The 21,224-nt window shown below is 44.0% G+C and overlaps 1 protein-coding gene across 14 annotated transcripts in view; it reads right to left on the reverse strand.

Moving 5' to 3' along the window:
- The window catches only part of Thrb (thyroid hormone receptor beta), a 372,411-nt gene that overhangs the window by 36,597 nt on the left and 314,590 nt on the right, over positions 1–21,224 (reverse strand). For all 14 annotated transcript variants that reach the window (XM_015994018.3, XM_076544456.1, XM_042284359.2 and 11 more), the window contains one exon: positions 3,131–3,231. In XM_015994018.3, coding sequence (XP_015849504.1) covers positions 3,131–3,231 — 101 coding nt within the window. The remainder of the gene's footprint in view (positions 1–3,130; positions 3,232–21,224) is intronic.

Here is a 21,224-nt window from a genome sequence, read left to right on the forward strand (position 1 = left end):
AGTCAACCAGAGGAGTCTCCATTGTGGGACTGCCCTGATAGTTTTGCCCCATGAGCACGTCTTTATTGTCTTTATTGTTAACTGATGTAGGAGGGCTTAGCTCACTGTGGGTGGCATCACTCTCTGGGTAGGTGGTCCTGGGCTGTGTAAGGAAGCCAGGTAAGCCAGCAAGCAGGCTTCCTCCCTGTTTCTGCTTCAAGCCCCTGCCCTGACCCCTCCAATAATGGCTTTCGACCTGCAAGTGTAAGTCAAATAAATTCCTTCCTCCCATAAGTTGCTTTTCGTTAGTTTTTTCACAGCAACAGCACGAGACTAGAATACCACTCAGTTCAGGATTCAGAGGGAACTGTTGTGTTTAGCTCTTCCTTTGAAAACGGTCTGCGCTGGGGCAACTTCAACCTTCTTTCTATAAATCGCAGGGTGTGTAACAAGTTACACATCACAGCAGTAAAAAACTCCAAAATCTTTCTGTTGCTAGGGCAATACAGATTCTGTCCGTATACACTGTAGGTTTGAATAAACTGAGGAGTGACCTTTTCATCTCTTGATACCATTGAAGATGATGTTACATTAGAAAAACTCCACTTTTCCCAAGTTGCTCCTTCATCATATTAAGAAATCTTTAGATTGTCCCTCCCCCAGGTTCCTTTCCAGGTCTGTGATGGGGGCAACCCATGAACAGGAACTGATCTGATAGGCAGGCAGACACTGTGAAGCCTCAGTCATGCTGTGTGATGCTTCTTGTTATGTTTTTAAAGGTTTATTTTAAATTGTGTGTGTGTGTGTGTGTGTGTGTGTGTGTGTGTGTGTGTGTGCATGTGTGTTAAACCCTGAGATGTGCAGGGGTCCTCAGAAGCCCGGAGAGGACTTTGGATCCCCTGGAGCTGGAGATACAGGCAGTTGTGATCTGTCTGATATGGGTCCTGGGGACTCAGGTCCTCTGGTAGAGCAGGAATTGCTCTCCATCACCTAGCCTCTCTCTAGCCCCTGTATGATAGTTCTGTTAAGGAAATCTTGGCTGAATCAAGTCTCTAAACACCCAGTAGTCTTGGGGGAATGCTAGTTGACATTAGTGAGGTAGGGTCAGGGGTGAAAGCTTGAGTCTTCCCTTGTTCAGGAAGTTGCTGGAACTGTATCCTGTCATACACAGCTAGCCTTTTGAACTGCTTTGGGGACTTAAGAGTCATGGTGACTTTTCATTGTATTTTCTTTCAATTCAAATTTTATCTTATGATATTGTTGTAAAAGCATTATTTGTGGTGTAACCAGGACGGTGAAGTTTTATGCATTGGGGGCCAATTCAGAAAAAGCAAACAAGAAAAGACAAAAGGCTAGTTTCCATTATTAGTTTCCGTGATTGTTTTTGGAAGTAAGAGAATGAACCTAAAGTTACACAATCTTATTACTTCCTCTTTCCCCAGAACCAGGGATTGCTTGGACATAATGGCACTCTGCTACATCCCTAGTACATTGTATCCCTAGTACATTTTGGTTTTTGTTTTTTAAGACAAGGTTTCTCAGTATAGCTCTGGCTGTCCTGAAACTTGCTCTGTAGACCAGGCTGGCATTGAACTCAGCGATCCTCTTGCCTCTGCCTCCTGAGTGCTGGGATTAAAGGCGTGCGCCAACACCACCTGGCTTAGTACTTTTTACTTTTTATTTTTGAGACAGGGTGTAAGTTGTCCAGGCTGGCCTCCAACTTATCCAGTAGCCCAGGATAGCCTGGAACTTGCTGTGTTCCTGAGATAGTGTCTTAAATAGCTGGAATTACAGGCCTGAGGCACCACACCTAGCTAGCCTTATTCCTTCCAATGAAACAATGAAACCAGGCTTTCAAGAGCAGGTTTGCAACTGCAAGTCTCCTAATTAATAAACAGCCAGGACTTGTGATTAGTTTTTTAAACTCCACATAACCTTATTTTCATAGAAACAACACAACCTTTAGCCTAGTCTTGTCATCTGCAAATTCTGTATCAAAAGGATATTGGAGATGAGAATCCCTTGCTTCACACACATTCCAACTGATGGTGTGGCAAATGAGGTCCCAGGCCCTCAGAAAGGAGTGTGAGAAAGGAGCATGCTTGCTGCCTTTGTAGACACGCCTAGGTATCACTGAGGTGCTTCCTAATATTATGTGAAAAAACAGGGGACCTGCATGGAAAATCTCCCACTAGGGAAGTGGAGCCCACCTTGGTGTGAATGGAACTAACCTGTTAATTGTGGGGGTTTAAAGGCAAGGGCAGGAAGGAGGGCATGGAGGAAAGATGGAAAAGGAAGGAAGGCAAGGGAAGGGAAGAGGAAGAGGAAGAGGAAGTTATGGTTTTTTTTAACTTCAATACAAGTTTTATCTTAAACATGTCAAAGTCCTTCCCTGGTTTTTAATACATCCCATTTACACAGCATCAGCTACATGGGTACCACACTGGGTTAAGCCTCCTTGTGTTTATTTTCTAACTTAGGTTAATGGACCAAAAGATCTTTTCCATAGGGCTTATCTTCATTTTGCTGATGAAGATTTTAAGTAGGCAGATGTAAGCTCCCTTTGGAGAAGTGAACATACCAGTATATTTTTGTCAAGAATCTCCTGAAGAAAGGTTTGCAGAGTACAAAATTACCTGATGGCAACCTAACTCCATTTATTACAGGCTCTGTAGAAAGCCACTTTGAATAAATGCCGGAACATAATTGAGTCTAAGTGGCTTCAAAGATTCTGCCTAATGGAACCCTTAGAATGGCATGTTCATGCAAATCCACAGCAGAAAAGGCTGTGGAGGAACAGACTCAGTCTTCTCAGACATTGCACATAAAACTGGAGGAGAAACGGTGAAGCATTGGGTGATTGTATATTAAAAACTATGCTTTAAAACTCAAGTATTATTAATTTATTCTTTTTGTTAGTGTCTGTTTTAAAATAAAACACCACACTAGTGCAAAATTTCATGTAGTTAGTCATGATTTAGGAAAAAGGAAAATTCAGATCTTGAGCATGTCAGAAATGAAGAGGCCCAATGGACCCCTGATGGCCAGAGGCCATGAATGTCATATTTTGTTTTTTAATACTGAGTTCTAGTGGCTCTCTGAGAGAGGACAGTGCTACACAGTGGTCTGTGCTGGGGGCCCTGGCACTTACCTTACAGCCTTCACAGGTGATGCAGCGGTAGTGGTACCCCGTGGCTTTGTCCCCACACACTACACACAGCTCATCCTTGTCTAAATAGCTGGGGATATACCCTGCAAAGGACAAAGAGGAAGATGAAGAAACAGCACTAAGTTAAGGCAAAGACACCTCGGAAGCTAAGGCTGCCCAACCAGAGACAAGATCGTTTGCTCAGAGGTGGTAACTACAGACTCAATGGAGCCAAGCAGCATCCGAGTAACAGCAGCCTGCCTTAAACACAGGGATCCTGTTTGCTGTGGGGCGTCATCTGAGCAGGGTGTGGGAGCCCATGAGTGGAGGGGAGAGGTCAACACTCGAAGCAGCTGCTGCACAGGTGTGGAAGCTCCGGATGGTTCACTCTCTCTCTTTCTTTCACAAAGCTTATTTCAGAACTTGCACTGAAGACCCCATCCTTTCTCAGGACAAGATAGTAGGTAACAAAATAGTCAGCCTTATTCGATACAGCAGCCAAGTACTTCCCAGGCCAAGACATTGGCTTTAAGGGGTTGAGCCTCCTTTAGGGTCACACTAGGAATTACAGAACAGAGAAGGAAATCCAGCACTTCTGACAGCTGGTGCCAGGAATGAGTTGTGCCGCTCTTTTCCTAAAAATAGAGAGCCTGAGTAGAATCAACAAGGGTGTCTCCAACAGTCTGGCAAATAAATACACAGCCTAACATTGCTGCGTGGAAGGAAAGAACAGACATTCTGTTGATTAAGGATACAGTGACACCCTTTGGGGTTGTGTGTAGCTGCTGTGTGGGCGCCATGGGCCCTGGCCCCCGACTGGGAGTGGCTGTAACCTTGTTTGTTTGACCTTGATCAGATGTCTTCCCTATTTGGATTTCCTGTCGGTATCCACCCTTTTGAATGCTTGAGGGAAGTTTCTTGTTGTGTATCCTGTATTTTGAGCGTTAACTACTTAGATGCTAGATTGTAGAACATTGAGTTTGGAATGTAGACCATTGACAGCGAACTTCTGCCCTCCGGGGGTTCCTCCATTTGTGTTGTAAGCCTGTACGTATTTAAGGTTTCTTCCCTCTTTTAATAAACGGCATTCGACATCTAATCGTACGGATGACCCGCTGTCTCTTGTCTCTATTTTTTAATCCGCAGCCCTTCGCTCGGACATGGTGAACGGTTAGCGGTAACGCGGGCGTTACCGCTACAAATGGAGGTTCCACCGAGATCTGAGTAAAAAGGACCAGCTGACGGACACTCTTGGAAGGCCGGCCGGCATTTTACAGGTGAGAGTGGATTGAAATGTGTACAGGTAGCTCACAGTCAGTTAAATGGACTGTTGAAGCAGGAAGGCACCAAAATTAAGAAAGGGCAAGACAGCTAAAGATTTTAAATGAAAAAGGAAATCTTCCCAATAGAGAAAAGGGAAGGAAAGGAAGTTTCCTGTTAGAAAAGGGAGAAAAAATTTTAATCAAGAAAAAAGTATTTTCCTGGTAAAAAGGGGAAAAATTTTTGAAACTAGGCCTAAAGATTTGGGGCCCTGTAGAAAAAAGATGAAGGAAAGAGAGAAGCCTCTTCCCAGTGGTAATGGAAGATGTAAAGACTTTTTCCAGTTGTAGAGTTTTCAGGATAGCTGAAACTCTGAGCTCTCTCTGCCAGTGCAGAGCGGCAACATCTGAATTACAAAGAATCGACAGGTAGGCCTCATTGTTGCTGGCTAAATAGCAAGCGAGCCCAGGGGTTAGAAGTTTTGCTGTCTGTTTGCTTAATTTTGTTTCAAATGTTTTTTATTTTTCCCTCAGAGTGGGAATAATTCAATATTTAGGATCCCTTCGTGGGAAATGTTTTTCTGTTTTTCCCTTATGGTGGGAATAACTCGTTATTAGGTAGTCCCTTCATGGGAGTAGGAAGTTTAAACGTAAATTTGTGTGTGCGGGGCGCGCCCAGCGGCTGTGGCGGACAAAGATGTGCACGAGATAGCCCGAAGCAGCGGGCGGACAGATACACGCTGGTGGGAGACAGAGCCGTGATAGAGTGCGAATGCGGCCCAGACAGGCGCTGGCAATAGCGCTTGAGCACTGGGCAGAGCCAGTGAGCTGGGGCTGGAAAGGGACTAGCACTAAAAGTTTAAACCGGGCCTAACTTCTGGTGAAAAATGGTTTCGGTCAGGACATTGAATGCTAAGTCAATGCTGTTTGAATAAAGGATGTTCTGTTCTTCTGATTGTCTTGATAAATGTTTGGATGAATGTTTGATCCTCATGGTAGATAAACTAAAGGAACAAAATTCATAATTTTAAACTATATATTAGGTATGGTCTTGTCTGTTGATCATTACTAAAAATTTGGTTCTACAATTTAAGTTGCTTTCTAAAAATTCTTGGTTTAATTCTATAAAAATATAACACCTGAAATGAATTGGGTTATTAGCTTATTAAATAATGTTGCTAAGATAAACCCATAAATGATAATCTCTTACTGATAAAGAGGTTACAAAATTAATTTTCCAGTAAATAAAATACAGGTAAATTGTTTGGTCCACATTGTTAATAATTGGCTATTTGTGCTAATGTGTTATTTGGGATTTATAAAAAAGAATCCTCTTTTTAAGATTTTATAAAATACTCAAGAGTATTACCTAAAGTTTACCTCTTCAAATCCTATAGAGATTGTATTTAATGCTTTTATAATTGGCATATGTAAAAAGGACTATGAAAACAAAAGCTGGTGATAGAATTGCTCAATTATTATTGCTTTCATATTTTAAATTCAAAATGGTGCCGATATATAGAACTGGAGGCTTTGGAAGTACAGGGAAAAAGGTGTTTTGACAAACAGTTATCAATGATAAACAACATAAATTAAAAATAAAATTATATGGGATTGAGATTAAAAGATTATTGGATTCTGGTGTTGGATATATCTATAATTTCACAAGAATCCTGAGATCCCAACTGGCCCCTTAAAAATTCTACCTCTAACCAAAAGGTATTGGCACAGCTCAGATGCCATTACAGAACAGGCTACTTTTAAATTGAAAGGATGAGGAAGGTGATACAAAAACTTTTCAACCATTTGTGCTACCTGACATTCCAGTGAACTTGTGGGGACGGGATATGTTAGATGGTATTGGAGCGGTGCTTACTACACAGCCTGTACAACAGATGCTAAAGAGTCAGGGCTACTGCCCGGGCAAAGGCTTAGGGAAAATGTTACAAGGAGACCCGCTCCCTATGGCAGACAAAAACTGTGTCACTAGGGGTCCTGGCGATACTAGAGGATTAGGATCTTTTCCATAGGGGTCACTGCACAGCAGCCTTCAATAATACAACCGATAAAAATCACTTGAAAAAGTGATGACCCTGTATGGATGGAGCAGTGGCCCCTTACTAAGGAAAAATTGGAGGCTGCGTATACATTGGTTAAGGAGCAGTTAGATGTTGGACATATCATTCCTTCCACTTCACCTTGGAACTCACCTATATTTGTTATTAAAAAAAATCATAAAAATGGAGGCTATTACAGGATCTTAGAGCTGTAAATAAAACCATGCTTCTCATGAGAACAACACAGCCTGGCTTGCCTGCCCCTGTGGCAATTCCTAAGCATTGGCATTTAATTGTGGTTGACTTGAGGGATTGTTTCTTCACCATTCCTTTGCATCCCGAGGACAGTCCTCGCTTTGCTTTCAGTGTTCCTTCAGAAAATCTTAAGGAACCTTATCAGAGATATCAATGGGTGGTATTGCCTCAAGGAATGGCCAATAGCCCTACTATATGTCAAATTTATGTGTCTTTGGCCCTAGCTCCAGTTCAAAAAGCTTTTCCAGGTGTTTATATAATTCACTATATGGATGATATATTAATGGCTGCTAAAGATGAAAAACTTGTTTTTGATGCCTTTTCTTATTTACAAGAAGTTCTTAGCTTGGCTAATTTACAGATAGCCCCAAAAAAGGTACAGGTATCTTTTCCCTATCATTATTTAGGTCATGAATTGTTACGCACGGGCATATGCCCACAAAAGATTACTCTGCGTATGGATCAGCTACGCACACTTAATGATTTCCAAACCTTTCTGGGAGATATTCAATGGCTTCGGCCCACTTTAAAAATTCCAACAGGTCAGCTTCGCCCCTTGTATGATGTCTTAAAGGGCGACCCTGACCCTTCATCTCCCCGTAAATTAACAGCTGAAGGACATGTAGCCCTACAACGTGTACAAGAGGCCCTGGAACAGGCTCACGTACAGTATATAGATCTTAATTCTCCCTTATTGTATTTGATATTTTGTTTTACTCATTCACCTACTGGAGTGTTTTGGCAAACAGGGCCTATTTTATGGGTACATTCCCCAGCTTCTCCAACAAAAATCATCACTCCTTATCCACAGGCTGTCGCTCAGATTATATTTAAAGGAATCAAGATCAGTGTTCAAACTTTTGGTAAAGAGCCAGATATTATGGTGACCCCATACACCCAGTCTCAAGTAACATGGTTGCAAGCTAATGATAATGATTGGGCCATATTGACATGTTCCATACAGGGTCAGTTTGATACTCACTACCCCTCCAATGATGTGTGTCAATTTTTTAAATTGCATCCTGTTATATTTCCCAAGATAGTACAAATGACTCCTATTCCTCAGGCCCGTGTGGTATTTACTGATGGCACTTCACGTGGTTTTGCTGTGGTGGTTTCTGGTAACATAGTAAAGAGAATAAAAGTCCAGGGCACTTCTGCCCAGGTGACAGAGGTACAGGCACTGTTGCTTGCTTTACAGATGTTTTCTGATGAGAGTATAAATATTTATACTGATAGTCAATATGTGGCACATGCCATTATGCCTTTGGAAACAACAGCCTACATACCATCCATTTCTTCCATTCATGAATACTTATTACAAGTACAAGGACTTATATGGTCTCGCTCACATAACCTTTATGTGGGCCATATTAGAGCTCATACTCAATTGCCTAGACCTCTAAGTGAAGGTAATCAGAGGGCTGACGCCATTACTCGTATGGCTGTCACATTAGTCTGTTCTGCCTTTGATAAGGCTACTCAGTTACATCAGCGTTATCATCTTAATGCTGGATCTCTCCGTTATCATACAGGCATAACCCGGGAACAAGCCATCCAGATAGTTAAATCATGCCCTATTTGTGTGGAATTTTTACCTGTTCCTCATTTGGGAGTCAATCCTCGAGGACTTTTACCTAATCATGTGTGACAGATGGACGTCACACACGTGCCTTCCTTTGGAAAATTACAATATGTCCATGTGTCTATTGATACATATTCTTCTCTAATTTTTGCTTCCGTCCATTCAGGGGAAAAGGTTAAGGATGTAAAGAATCATTGTCTTCATGCTTTTGCTTACATGGGAGTGCCAAAATGCATAAAAACTGATAATGGTCCTGCCTACAGTAGTACGGGATTTTCAAAATTCTGCTAAGATTTTTCTATTGTTAATAAGACTGGTATTCCTTATAATCCTCAAGGGCAGGCTATAGTAGAACGCTGCCATCGTACCTTAAAAACTTATATTGCTAAAGTAAAAAAGGGGGAGTTAGGGGCTCATCTTTCCTCTCCACATTCTATTCTTTCCCTTGTTTTATATATTTTAAATTTTTTATCGGTGGATTCTGCTGGAGTATCTGCTGCAGATAAGCACTGGAGGGCTCCTGTTGCAAATCATCCTCTGGTGCGATGGAAAGATCTTTCTACTGGCACTTGGAGGGGACCTGATCCGGTGTTGGTCTTGGCCCGGGGATCTGTTTGTGTCTTTCCACAGGACAATGAAGTTCCTCTCTGGGTTCCTGAATGCTGTGTGCGCCCTGTGGCTGCTGCTGAATCCCAACATGACAGAGACCTATTGGGCCTTCGTAAAAAACTCTCCCCTTCTGATGCCGATGGGGATTGAGAGCCCAATACGGCCAGCCTTGGCAAACATTATTCTAAGCCTAGGAACTGTAGCCATGTGGTTGGATTCCTCAGAAGGTAATGTATGGTAACTTTTTTCAAAAAACATTGAAAATGTACCACACCTTGGAGATTAAGGATAACTCTAAAGGTCAATGAACTTCATTTCCTAACAGTAACATGCCAGCTAAGCCTTTTTCGCATTTTGCAACCCCCCTCAAGCTGGTGTAGTACCTACTTTTCAGGAATGGCTCTGTGCAACATTTATTTGCCTCCTGAAATTCATCTAGCCTTTTTAAAGATACCTCAAAATTTGTGAGCCCAAATGTAGCCATTACTGAGGCCATTAGTTCTGCTCCTTGTTTGCTGTTTTTGTTTTCTGTTTTCTTTATGTTTCTCAGTTGTTCTCTTGCAGACCTGCCAGCCTAAGTAGTGCTGGGATCAAAAAAAATGGGCCTTGGTGGTTCGTGTTCCTGGAGCCGTGTCCATGCCAGTGGACCGTGGCAGCTAAACACAGATGATGCTCACACGCTCCAGAAGAGACTCTGACATCGCTGTTGCCGTTGTTGCTGTTATAGCAGTGGTGGCCACTGCTGCTATTGTTTCTGGGATTGCTATTTCATAATTGGTTACTACAGCTAGCACAATGGAGACCCTGGCAGCAAAAGTAGCTACCACAGTTAGTTAATCTTTCTTCTTATTGGGCATGATAAATTTAATTCCACTTTTATACATTATAATTGGCTTTGAAAGTTGTAAAATTATTAAAACTCAAGTTCCATTTGCTTATGGGATACCACCTTACAAGGACTCCAATTTGCAGTAAGGCTCGTTTAAGAAGGGAATGGTTCAATTGCCCTTAGCCTCCTGGCTATGGGTGGGTTCAGACTTCTGTTGGTCTTTTCTGTGTCACACAGATTGCAAGCCCAGTGCCACTTTGAGATCTTTGGCAGCAGTCACTCTACAGCTCACATGGTTGAGTCTGTATGATAATGAGTATTCAGAGACGGGTAATGCTTGGGGGGCTGCCATCAACCTAAGACAGAGCACTTGTGTGGCCTGGGCAAGTGTCTCTATGACGGGTAAGGTGGTCTGCTGGTCCCACGCAACCTAAGTCAGAAGCTCATTTAATAAAAAGGGGGGAACTGTGGGCGCCATGGGCCCTGGCCCCCGACTGGGAGTGGCTGCAGCCTTGCTTGCTTGACCTTGATCAGATGTCCTCCCTATTCGGATTCCCTGCCGGTATCCACCCTTCTGAATGCTTGAAGGAAGTTCCTTGTTGTGTATCCTCCATTTTGAGCGTTAACTACTTAGATGCTAGATTGTAGAACATTGGGTCTGGAATGTAGACCATTGACAGCGAACTTCTGCCCTCCGGGTGTTCCTCCATTTGTGCTGTAAGCCTGTACGTATTTAAGGTTTCTTCCCTCTTTCAATAAACGGCATTCGACATCCAATCGTACGGATGACCCGCTGTCTCTTGTCTCTATTTTTTAATCCGCAGCCCTTCGCTCGGACATGGTGAACGGTTAGCGGTAACGCGGGCGTTACCGCTACACTGCTGCATCAAACTCCCTGGGCCCAGAAAGCTCTGGTTAAAAATAACGTCAGAAGCAGCCTTCTTCCTGTCTGTGTCTGTTTCTCCCTCTTCATGTGGACAGCCACATCCCCAAATACAAGCCAAAGACACACGTGCCTTTAGACAAGCTCAAATCATGTTTTAAAAAGTACATGGATTGTTGGTATATGAAATAGAAAGGTGGAAGAAACAGGATCTTCCCTGGTCTGGGTGCTTAGGAAGGTCTTAGGCTCAGGAATCCCTTAGTTTCAACCATGACCATGGAGGTTGAGCAGACTGATAACTTATGGTGTATTTCCCCATGGAATTGTCATTGACCTTTTGTGACAACAGGTCACTGAAGGCTCATTTTTCAGTGAAAATGAAAAGCAGAAAACCCACGAAGAAAACTATTCCTTTCCATCATTTATTAGAAATGACTTTGCTTAGACTTCAATCTAGGAAAACATTACGGCTTTGGATGCAGATGGAAGGCTTTGGAGGGTGAGCTGGCACTGAGCAGGGTTTCGATTTTCATGACAACAACTTCTCTTAGTTTGCTTTATCAGGCAAATGATGATTCGACTGTTGGACTCTAGGTTTCCAGAACTCTTATCCAGCATTTTATTATTTTTTTATTTTAAAGTTTTCATGTTTTTTTTTTTTTTTTTTTTTTTTTTTTTTTTTTTTTTTTTTTGGTTTTTCGAGACAGGGTTTCTCTGTGTAGCTTTGCGCCTTTCCTGGAGCTCACTTGGTAGCCCAGGCTGGCCTCGAACTCACAGAGATCCGCCTGGCTCTGCCTCCCGAGTGCTGGGATTAAAGGCGTGCGCCACCACCGCCCGGCTAGTTTTCATGTTTTTAAAAGATTAGAAAAAATTAATTTTGTGTGTATATGTCTGGGGGTTAGTATGTGCACATGCGTGTAGGTGCATGTATATGGAGGCCGGAAGAGAGCACCCATCAGCTTGTAACTGGAGTTACAAGCAGTTGTGCTGCCCAGAGTGGGTGTCAGGAACCCAACTCTGGTGTTTTTAATGCCTGAGTCATTTCTCCAGCGTCTCATTAGGCAGTTTAAAAGTAATTCTGGGCCAGGAGGTGGTGGCACAGGCCTTAAATCCCAGCACTCGGGAGGCAGAGAATCTATGAATTCGAGGCCAGCCTGGTGTACAGATTGAGTTCCAGGGCAGCCTGGGCTACACAGAGAAACCCTGTCTCAAAACAACAACAGCAACAACAATAATAACAACAACAATAATAAATTCTGGGAGAGTCCTGGAGCAGTGACAAAAGGAAAGGAATATGTTTTGTTGTTTTTTACTGTCTGTGACAAAATAATTTTTTATTTATCACTCATTTATTGATGACTCCAGTCAGAACATATTTAGCATATACTGTGTACTGAGCACCATAGCAGTCATGCTGAATATAAAAACAAATAAAACAGACCTTTCTTTGGGAAGCCTGTAAGCAACTAGTTCTGTTTCTCTAGCTCTATTAATTCTCAGTGAGAGAAGGAGGCAAAAGTGAGGGAAAGATCATGAAAAAATTCTCAACACCATTGCAGAGAACTGTACGTGGAAATATGCTGAGATACCAGCCATACTTGGTAGGATGGTGAGATGGTTAGCCTTCACTGTTGGCTGGACTAGATTTAGATAACATAGGAGCCACACCTCTGGGCATATCTATAAGGGTATTTCATGAAGGTTTAGCTGCGGTGGGAGGAGCCGTTAGGAACATGGGTTGACTAAGACAAAAGGAGACATGAGCTCATCATCACTCATCTTTCTTAGCTTCCTGGTGCACAGAATGACATCCGTCTCATGTGCCTGCAGTCACACTTCCTCCACACTGCTGAACGAATCCTCCTCAAACAGTGAGCTCGAAGAAGCCCTTGCTCCTGTAAGTTGCTTTCGTCAGACATTTGGTTCCACCAACAGAAAAGTGACCAATAGGGATTGTTTTAACAGACAAGAGGCAGATGGACTGTGCTCACAAGGGTGCCTGAGATGCAAACAACCAGCTATAAAGCACACAGTAACTTTTAAACAACAAATGAACCAAATTATCAACACAAATATCATCCTGGCAAAGGTAGTAGACAAGTCATTGATGTCAGGAGAATTTGACTGTGGCCTCTTCTATACAGTTGATCCAGCAGAGTAGAGGCTTTGAGTTCTTGTTGCTGAGGCAGATGGCAGGTGTCAGGGAGAAGAAGTGCAGGAACCACTTGTAACAGTGTTTGGACTGTGTCTTGTAAAACATGCCTACGAAGAGCCATGATGCCTGGGGACATGAACCACGGTCGGGGAGATGCAAGGAATTCATTTTTCCCTCTTATCCTTCATCTGGCCCTACCATACCTGTTGGCATTATCTTTTGGCATTGGCAGAAGGACCCTGAAGATTTTCTCCTTTTGGTAGAGCAACAATGTATTTGGGTGGTCCTTTGACCTTAAAGGTTCTTATGAATTGGAGTACAGTTGTATTAGTTTCTTTCTGTTGCTGTGATAAAATACCCTGACAAAAAACAACTTGGGGAAAGAAGGGTTAATTTTGGTTTCAGTTCCAGAGGGAGAGAGTGGTCCATTACCACAGGGAAGGCACAAGCAGGGACAGCACGCTGGTTACACTGTATCCAGGAAGGACACTGGTTACACTGTATCCAGGAAGGATGCTGGTCACACTGTATCCAGGAAGGATGCTGGTTATACTGTATCCAGAAAGGATGCTGGTTACACTGTATCCAGGAAGAACACTAGTTACACTGTATCCAGGAAGTACACAAGATAGAACTGGAGAGGGATGAAGCTCTAACACCTCAAAGTCCTCACCATTTAATGTACTTCCTTCAGCAGGCTCCTTTTCCTAAGGGTTCCATGGCCTTCCCAAACAGCATCACTGACTGGGGACCAAGTGGTGGGGGTCATATCTCATTTAAACCACCACACCAATGCTAATTCAGTCAGGTAGCAGGACAGTCTTTTCACATTCTGACATAGGGAAGAAATGCTTTACTTTTCTCTCAGGTTAATCTCCTGGTGGGTGGAGTTGATTCAATCCCTTTCATTAACCAGCCAACTTTCTATAGCAGTAGCTACTTGAATTAGTAGCAGTTGCTTACGTGGTCATACTAGTGCATCCCAACCATCACTTTCTTTTCTCTGTGATATTAACTGAACGATCCTATTTATCGAAGGCAGTTGCCACAAGTAATGGCATACCAACCCTTCTGCCTGAGTCCATTGCTCATCAGAAAATAATGCCAGCAGGGATGGTGTTCTACACATAGAGAACAGGCAGAGAGGGAGTCTCCTCGGGTGACCAGATGTACCTGATGATATGGCAGCTCCCCAGTGCCCCAGAGAACTGAGCCACTTCTCGCTCTTCAAGTTCACAGTCTCTCTCTTTTTTTTTCCACCTTTCACACTCACAAAATGAGTCACATGTGCCAATGTGGCCAAATAAAAAAAGTGCACAGACATTAGTTTGTTACCAAATATGGACACTAGTGGGTGACATAACGTCAGTGTCGGAGGCTAGCCTGATCCATGCTCTGTTTCTACAGATTTGTCTATTATTGCCATTTCAGACAAATGGAATAAAACTCTAATGGTCTTCTGTGGCTGGCTTTTCTCTTAGCAGAATGTTTTCAAGGTTCGTCCAAGTTGCAGGTAACACTGATTAAGCAAAAGGCTTCTCAGAGGAGTTGGGGTTTGGAAAGCAAGAGTTTTGTATTGGTTTTCTGGTTTACATTCAATTCAGTGCATTCGCTTGTGGGGTTAAAACCAGAAGCCTGGCCAGGTTAATTCTTCTGAATGAATTATGCAGTATGCAGGTCCTTGGAGAACACCTGGTACTTCCTGTCACCTTAGCAGACACACAGCGAGTAAGTAACAGGATATAAAATAGGTTAATCTTGATGGCAGATCTAAAGTTGAGGGTGCTGCCTGTGAAGAAAGGGATACCAAGTGTGGCATCTTTCAACCTTGGCAGGTCTTAACCTTGGAGCAGACTACTTGCCCAGTTGGACCAGTCTTGTTGTCTAGAGGAAGCACTAGCTGTCACGGTGGGTGAGCAGGTCAGAGGGGAGATGTGCCCAGAGGCTACATGTTCGGATCAGGCCGGGCTGGATTCTAAGCTACTCCACAGTGTGGGAAACAGTGGCTTTCAGGTTATACCCTGCCCTGGGAGACTCCATTTTAGAAGCAGCATTTTGTTGCACTCTGAGAGCAAGTGCAGAGGGAGGGTGACTCTGCCTTTCATCTGTGTCTAGACATCATTACTTGTACATCAGGACCATGAGGCATACGTTGATACACAGCATATCCCTAAACATAAAAAGTGCCACCTATAAACTCATCAAGGTCGACTGAGGACATGTGGGCATACTAAAGACATATTAAAAACATGTGGCCTAAGGGCTTGTCAAATGTACCAGACTGACAGGCATGCAATACCCTCATGTGGGCCCCATACAGAGGAGGATACCTAACACTCGCATGTCCATGGCCCCAGCAACATGACCTGTCATCCTAATGTGTTCATAACACTTCGTGTGGACATCAAAGGACAGATAGGCAGAGAATTCCCAAACGTCTGAGGCTTTGTCTCAGCTTGGTCCTCACCGCTTGATGTGGTCCACTTGAAATGCAGTCTGTCTGTCTAGATCTGACCTTATGCTTCACCTTCAAGGCCCTGCACCTTGCCTAAGCAGTCCTGTGTCTCTGCAGCTAGAACCAGCAGCTCCCTGAACAGTTTCTTTAATAGCTCATGTAGCTACCTGCAGGGACTCTGTTTGCATTTGTCTGGTGTCTGCCTCTGCCTCCAGAAAGGCCTCCATGAACTCTGTGGCTTCTTTAGTTCCCTGTAGCCATTCTGTACCCTACACATACCCCAAAAATGATTATAGTCACTGTGTGATGTGCAATGTGTGATCTGAGAATTGATGTTAGCAATTAAGATTAGAGTAAAAGAATTTGTGCTTGCCTCAATACATTCTGATTGTGGAAGGACACGGATGCTTTTGGCATACGGGCTCACAACATCACACTGTCATCCAAGGAACCACTCCTTCAAGTTTCCCAGGTAACCGCTAAAGAGGACCAGCTACTAACTCCAGAAAACAATTCAGGTGGACTCTGATTCATAGTGTAGAACCTGCTCAGAGCGGCAAGAGCTCTGGTGGGGGTGGGGGGCTGCGATGCGGGCGACACTGCATTGTAACTCTCCGGAGAAGCTGAATTGTCGCTGTGCTTAGTCATTTTTCCAATTCGATACTGAACTTGTGCAGTTCATCCCACGGCTTAGACTCTTAAATTAAGCCCATTTCATGTGCAACGCTCTGCCTTATGCCATTTCTTTATATACTTAAAAGTCCTGCCTGAATGGCTTAGCCTTTTCCTAACATGCTAATCCTGATCCCTTTTACATTTAATTCTTGGTATTAGGAACCAAGCTTTGTGTAGTGTTAATCTTTAACCCTCAGATAAACAACACATCAATTAATTAAACCACTCATCTATCCATCTGTTCATTTGTTCAACAAACTGTGAAACTACTACATGTAAATTACCGAGCAAAATCTTGAGCCAGCACTCACTTTAGAGGCCTTCCAAGATTGCTGTATGTGACATCCCCTCTGCCCCCAAACTGTCCCAGAGGCTCCCACTTCACAGACTCTCTGCTCAGGGCAGTCCCTACTGACCCCATATCACTCTCCAGGGTCACTGAGTGTCCTGTTATTTTATCTTCTGGCTGGCTGAGCAGAGGTGATGGGAACCACAGATACTTAAGTCTAAGGCTCCGCTTTTATGTCTTGGGGATAGAATATGGGAAGCATGGGCAGGCAGGCCAGGGACTAACCTGGGAAAGGGGACAGGGATACTCCAAAAGGGACTCTGGGCCTCTCTCAAGGTCCCAGGGTAGGAAGATTGGCACAGAGGTTTTGAATTATTTCTTTATTTTAGGGCCAGGGTTGGCCATCATATATATAAATACACACATCTATACATACATCTATACATATATATACATATACATCTATACACACACACACACACACACATATATATATATATATATATATATATTTTTTTTTTTTCCTCGCCTTCAGTACTTAGGCCTTGCACATGCTAGGATAGCATCATGCCACTGAGTTACATTATATATACAGGCTTTCCTTGAATTCATTCTGCAATCCAGGGTTGAACTTATGATTCTCCTGCCTCAGTGCTGGGTTTGAAAGGCCTAGCTATAATAGAGCTTAACAGGCAAGAATTCCTGGGTGAGCCTCATTTTCCATTTCTTGTAGACTCAGAATCTTAGTAGCTACTCTAACCTTTTGGTACACAGTAAGAGCAGAAGCATTTGAGGACAAAATCACTAAGAAAGGAAAGAGGTTGCTATGATGAATTTCATTCAGGAGCTTAATCAAGAGGGCATGTATAGTTTACAGTGTTTGGCTCATAGTATTAAAATAGACTAAGCCAAGATATAAAACTGTCATGTAAAATATATAGACTCCAGACTTCTTGCTTCTTATGAAAGAGATTCGAGGGTCTCACAAAACAGAGCAGACAGCCCAACAACTCCCCAAGGAGTGTCGCACCAGCCCTCCACAGGCCAAGCCACAACCCTGTGCACGCCAGCTATGGGGTACATGATTGGCGGTTGCTTAACTTAGTTCCAGGTCATGCTGCTTTAAAAGTAAAGAACTACTTCACAGAGTTTTAATCTTTATCAAAAGTGGAAGGGTAGAAGTAGTCTAAGAAAAATGGAAACGTGAGTTATATTATATAGCATATAAGATTGTATGTCTTTGTGGAAAATTTTAAACTAAGCAGATGTGAAATTACACTGTCTGCCTCTCATTAGCATCCCAGGAAACACTCGTGTTTTAGACCCTTGAGACCAACAAGATCACAGTGTGCTGTGAGAAGAGATGGACTATCAAGCCCGAAGGTCAAGTGTCTCAGAATGGCAGGGGTGCGGGGGAAGGGGGCAGGGCCACACACGTGGTACAGCTGCCTCTGGTTTAGGTCTGAGAGTCAGTTTATGGCTTTGGACTCCATACTTGCACCCACAATCGTCTCCTGTCCTGCACACTTTAGAAAGTAGGTGCTTTTTAAAGTCGGAAATTCTATTCAGAATAAGATCGAAAGTCATAGCCTTGAAAATGTGGGCCATTGTGGCCTGGAGAGATGACTCAGAGAGTAGGTACTGCATTTACAGAGGACCTAACTAAGCTCATTTCCCAGCATCCATGTCAGGTGCATCACAACTGCCTAGAACTCCAGATCGGTGGGATCCGAGACCCCAGGCCTCCTCAGGCACCTGCCTTCACACGCACCTGCACTTTTGTGCACATGCATGTACACACACATAATTTTTTTTTTTGAGACAGGGTTTCTCTGTGTAGCTTTGCACCTTTCCTGCATCTTGCTCTGTAGACCAGGCTGGCCTCAAACTCACAAAGATCTACCTGCCTCTGCCTCCTGAGTGCTGGGATTAAAGATGTGCGCCACCACCGCCCGGCTCACACACATAATGTTTTTTTAAAATGTCGGTTGTTAATTTTCCAGTCATACATTGCATTCAGGGGAAGAAGCAGTGACATTTGTCCTCAAGAAAACACCCTTGCTGCTTCGGGCAGTACTAGCCTCCTAGGAAGTGCATTCTGTAGCAAGGTAGAGGTGTATTTCACCATGTAAAGCATCTTCATGATGATCAGGAGCAGTGCAGAGTGGGTTATCACAGCTGGGTGTGTGGGCATGTGCTACCCCAGCCCAGGGTCTTTGGCCAGAGATACTCACTACTAACCCTCCTGCAGGTCGGCAGTCACAGCCCAGAACTCGCTGGCCCTGGATGTCGATAGTGCCAATGCTGGGAAACCTTGGTCTCATACATTTGGTATAAAATTTGAAATTTGCTTGAAAAGGTGATTTATCCAAATGATTTAGAGCTATTTTATTTTCAGTTTAAAATTTTAAAGTAGCATTCAAAGTGAGAGGTTTCTTTATGGCATTTTCATATACACCCTGTCCTCCATCCCAGGCCCCCCGCACTGTTCATATCCTTCCACCCTCGGTATTCTCCTTCACACTGTCATTGCACACACATCCCTGTACCTCCTCCAGGTTCCCCTGAAACCTCTTTCCCCCCTTCAGGGCCCTGTCTAGCTTTCCCCCCCTCTACTCACACTCACTTGCTCATGTATAAAAAAGTAGAGTCTAAGCTCCTCATGGGAGAGAGAACTTATAGCATTGGTTTTTCTGACCCTGGGTTATTTTACATAATATAATATTGTCCAATTCCATCCATTTTCCTACAAATTTTATAATTTAATTTTTCTTTAAGTCAAAATAAAGTCCCATTTAGGCCGATTCTGTGTAAAACAGAGGCATTCGCCTGTGAAGGACAGAAACCAGCGTGGCACAGGGAAGATGAGGCCAGTTGGGTGGAAGAGGCCAGTGAGCTGTGAATTGAGTCAGTGCCTAAAGTGATGTGGCGGCCAGGGGTGGAGCTGGAAGACCACGTCGTTGTTCGGGGATGGGACTGAGGTGGAGGAAGAGACTCGTGGAGAGACTGGCTGTGATTACTGGGACAGAGGGTGCAGCAGAAGCCCACAGACAGAGTCTAAGTGGACACCATGTGGCAGGGCAGCCTGTTGGGACCCGCATTATTTAACAGGTTATAAGAAGAACCTGAAGTCCCAGGAGAAGCTGTGTAGAAGGCACCGAGGATAAGAGAGTGGCTGGAAGCAGAATGCTACAGGAAAGCCATCGGACTGGGATGGAGCTACAGGTGAGGAAGGGAAGCAAGGTGGGTGGGTAGATGGCACATTCTAGCCTCTCCGGAGAGCCCAGGGCAGCCCTGAAGCAGGCAGTGTTGTGTGCAGAATGTGGTACCAAGGACAACACTTACAGAGCTGGTGTCTCTGGGCTCTGGAGACCGGATACAGACACTCACAGAGCTGATCGGGTCTCAAAAGCCGGGCCAGCCATGTCGAAGACAGAACTTATCCTCAGGCTGAATGCACTTGAAGGCTGGGGCTGCTGTTGGTATTGGTTGGGAAGCTGAGGGATGTGAACCTGTGTTCAGGAGATTAACAGTAGCACTGTTTCTCTCTAAGCTGGCCAGGCATTTGACTCATTTGGCTCCTGCTTTTGGAGTAAGGAGAACTACCACACACTCCAGGATAGGGCCAAGGCACTCAAAAGTTGCTGAAGGGTGCATTTCTGGCAGATGCTTGTTTCCCAGGAAACAAACAGGAAGGGCCTGCTCATCCCTTTGTCTGACCCGGAAGTTGCACGGAAACTATTTCGATCCCTTACTGAGTCCTGCTTCTGGGTGCTCAGAGGCACTCTGATTGAGCCTTTGGAACAGCAAATGCGTTCTGTATTTTAAAACACAGTGGTATTGTTTCCTGGAGGGCTATTTTCTGTTATGGGCATATGGGAGGCTCTGACAAATTTACAAGGCTAGCATGCATGAACATCTTCACAGTTCCACTCACCATCACACTAACCACTTCAGGACGGCTTCTGGAGAGATGCACCTATAATTTTTAGCAGTTTCTTGGGAAAACCTTTCATGTGAGTTTTTAAACAAGCTTATCTAGAAGGGAAGGGGAATAACGAGAGGGAGAGTGATGGAGATAAAGAAAGGAGAGAGGAAGGAAGAAAATAAAAGAAAATGCGAGGAAGAGAGATGCCAGCTGTGATCTTAACATTGAAGTTCATGGCGGGGAGAACGGTGCCCGGGAATCCACGGGTCTTCCACGGTTTCATTTCCAGTCCAGCCTGCTTTGCGTGACGCTGCCTCAACATGATCCCTGGATTTAACACTATCTGTCAGGAAATGGTGTTTTGGGGGGGTGTGTGGCACAGAATTTACAGCCTCTTTATTCCCGATTTCAGATCTGTAACTTTAAAAGAAGTCTAAGAAATTCTAATTAGAGATTCTGCTCCAGGAGGGACCTGGTGCACCTTCTCCATCCAGTCCTCTTGCTGTGCGTCACTTCAAACTGGCCGTTTAACTTCCATTTCTAATGTGACATGGCATCAATAGAACAAGACACTAGAGTAGGATCCTGGCATGGAGACAGAAGGTAGAAAGTTCAGTTTTACCTGGCACTGGGGCTTCAGTTGAATCCTCTCTCTCTGAAGGATTAAAATCAGGGGACAAACACACACCAGAGCAGAGACCACAGACAAACGCTCCCTCCCTCCTCGACTCAAGCTCACATTAGTATTCCTCCGCAGCGATGCCCGACTCAGCCGTCTTCCCTCCAGCACCTTTGGAACACACAGTTCTTGTACAGATGGTGCAGAGAGTGTCACACAAAGAGCCTGTCCCGAGCTGTTTGGGCAGACTCCCGTGAGGTACCCTGTTTGAAGGGATGGAGAAGCTGCCCTCTGAGTAGCCAAAGGCAAGCTGGGAGGTCACTGGTGTTAATTTCTGATGGGAACGACCAGCCCAAAAATTGAGAAAAAGAGAAAAATGCTAGCCCTTATCTACGCCTAAACCACAGCCGTAACAGAGAAGTCACAAATCCTGGCTGTCCTTTCTCTACTCAATTCCTGTTTTAGTCTCCCTCTTCCTGAACAGGTAAGGGCAGACGCT

The sequence above is a fragment of the Peromyscus maniculatus genome, chromosome 9 (genome assembly GCF_049852395.1).
Source record: "Peromyscus maniculatus bairdii isolate BWxNUB_F1_BW_parent chromosome 9, HU_Pman_BW_mat_3.1, whole genome shotgun sequence".
Taxonomy (NCBI): Eukaryota; Metazoa; Chordata; class Mammalia; order Rodentia; family Cricetidae; genus Peromyscus; species Peromyscus maniculatus.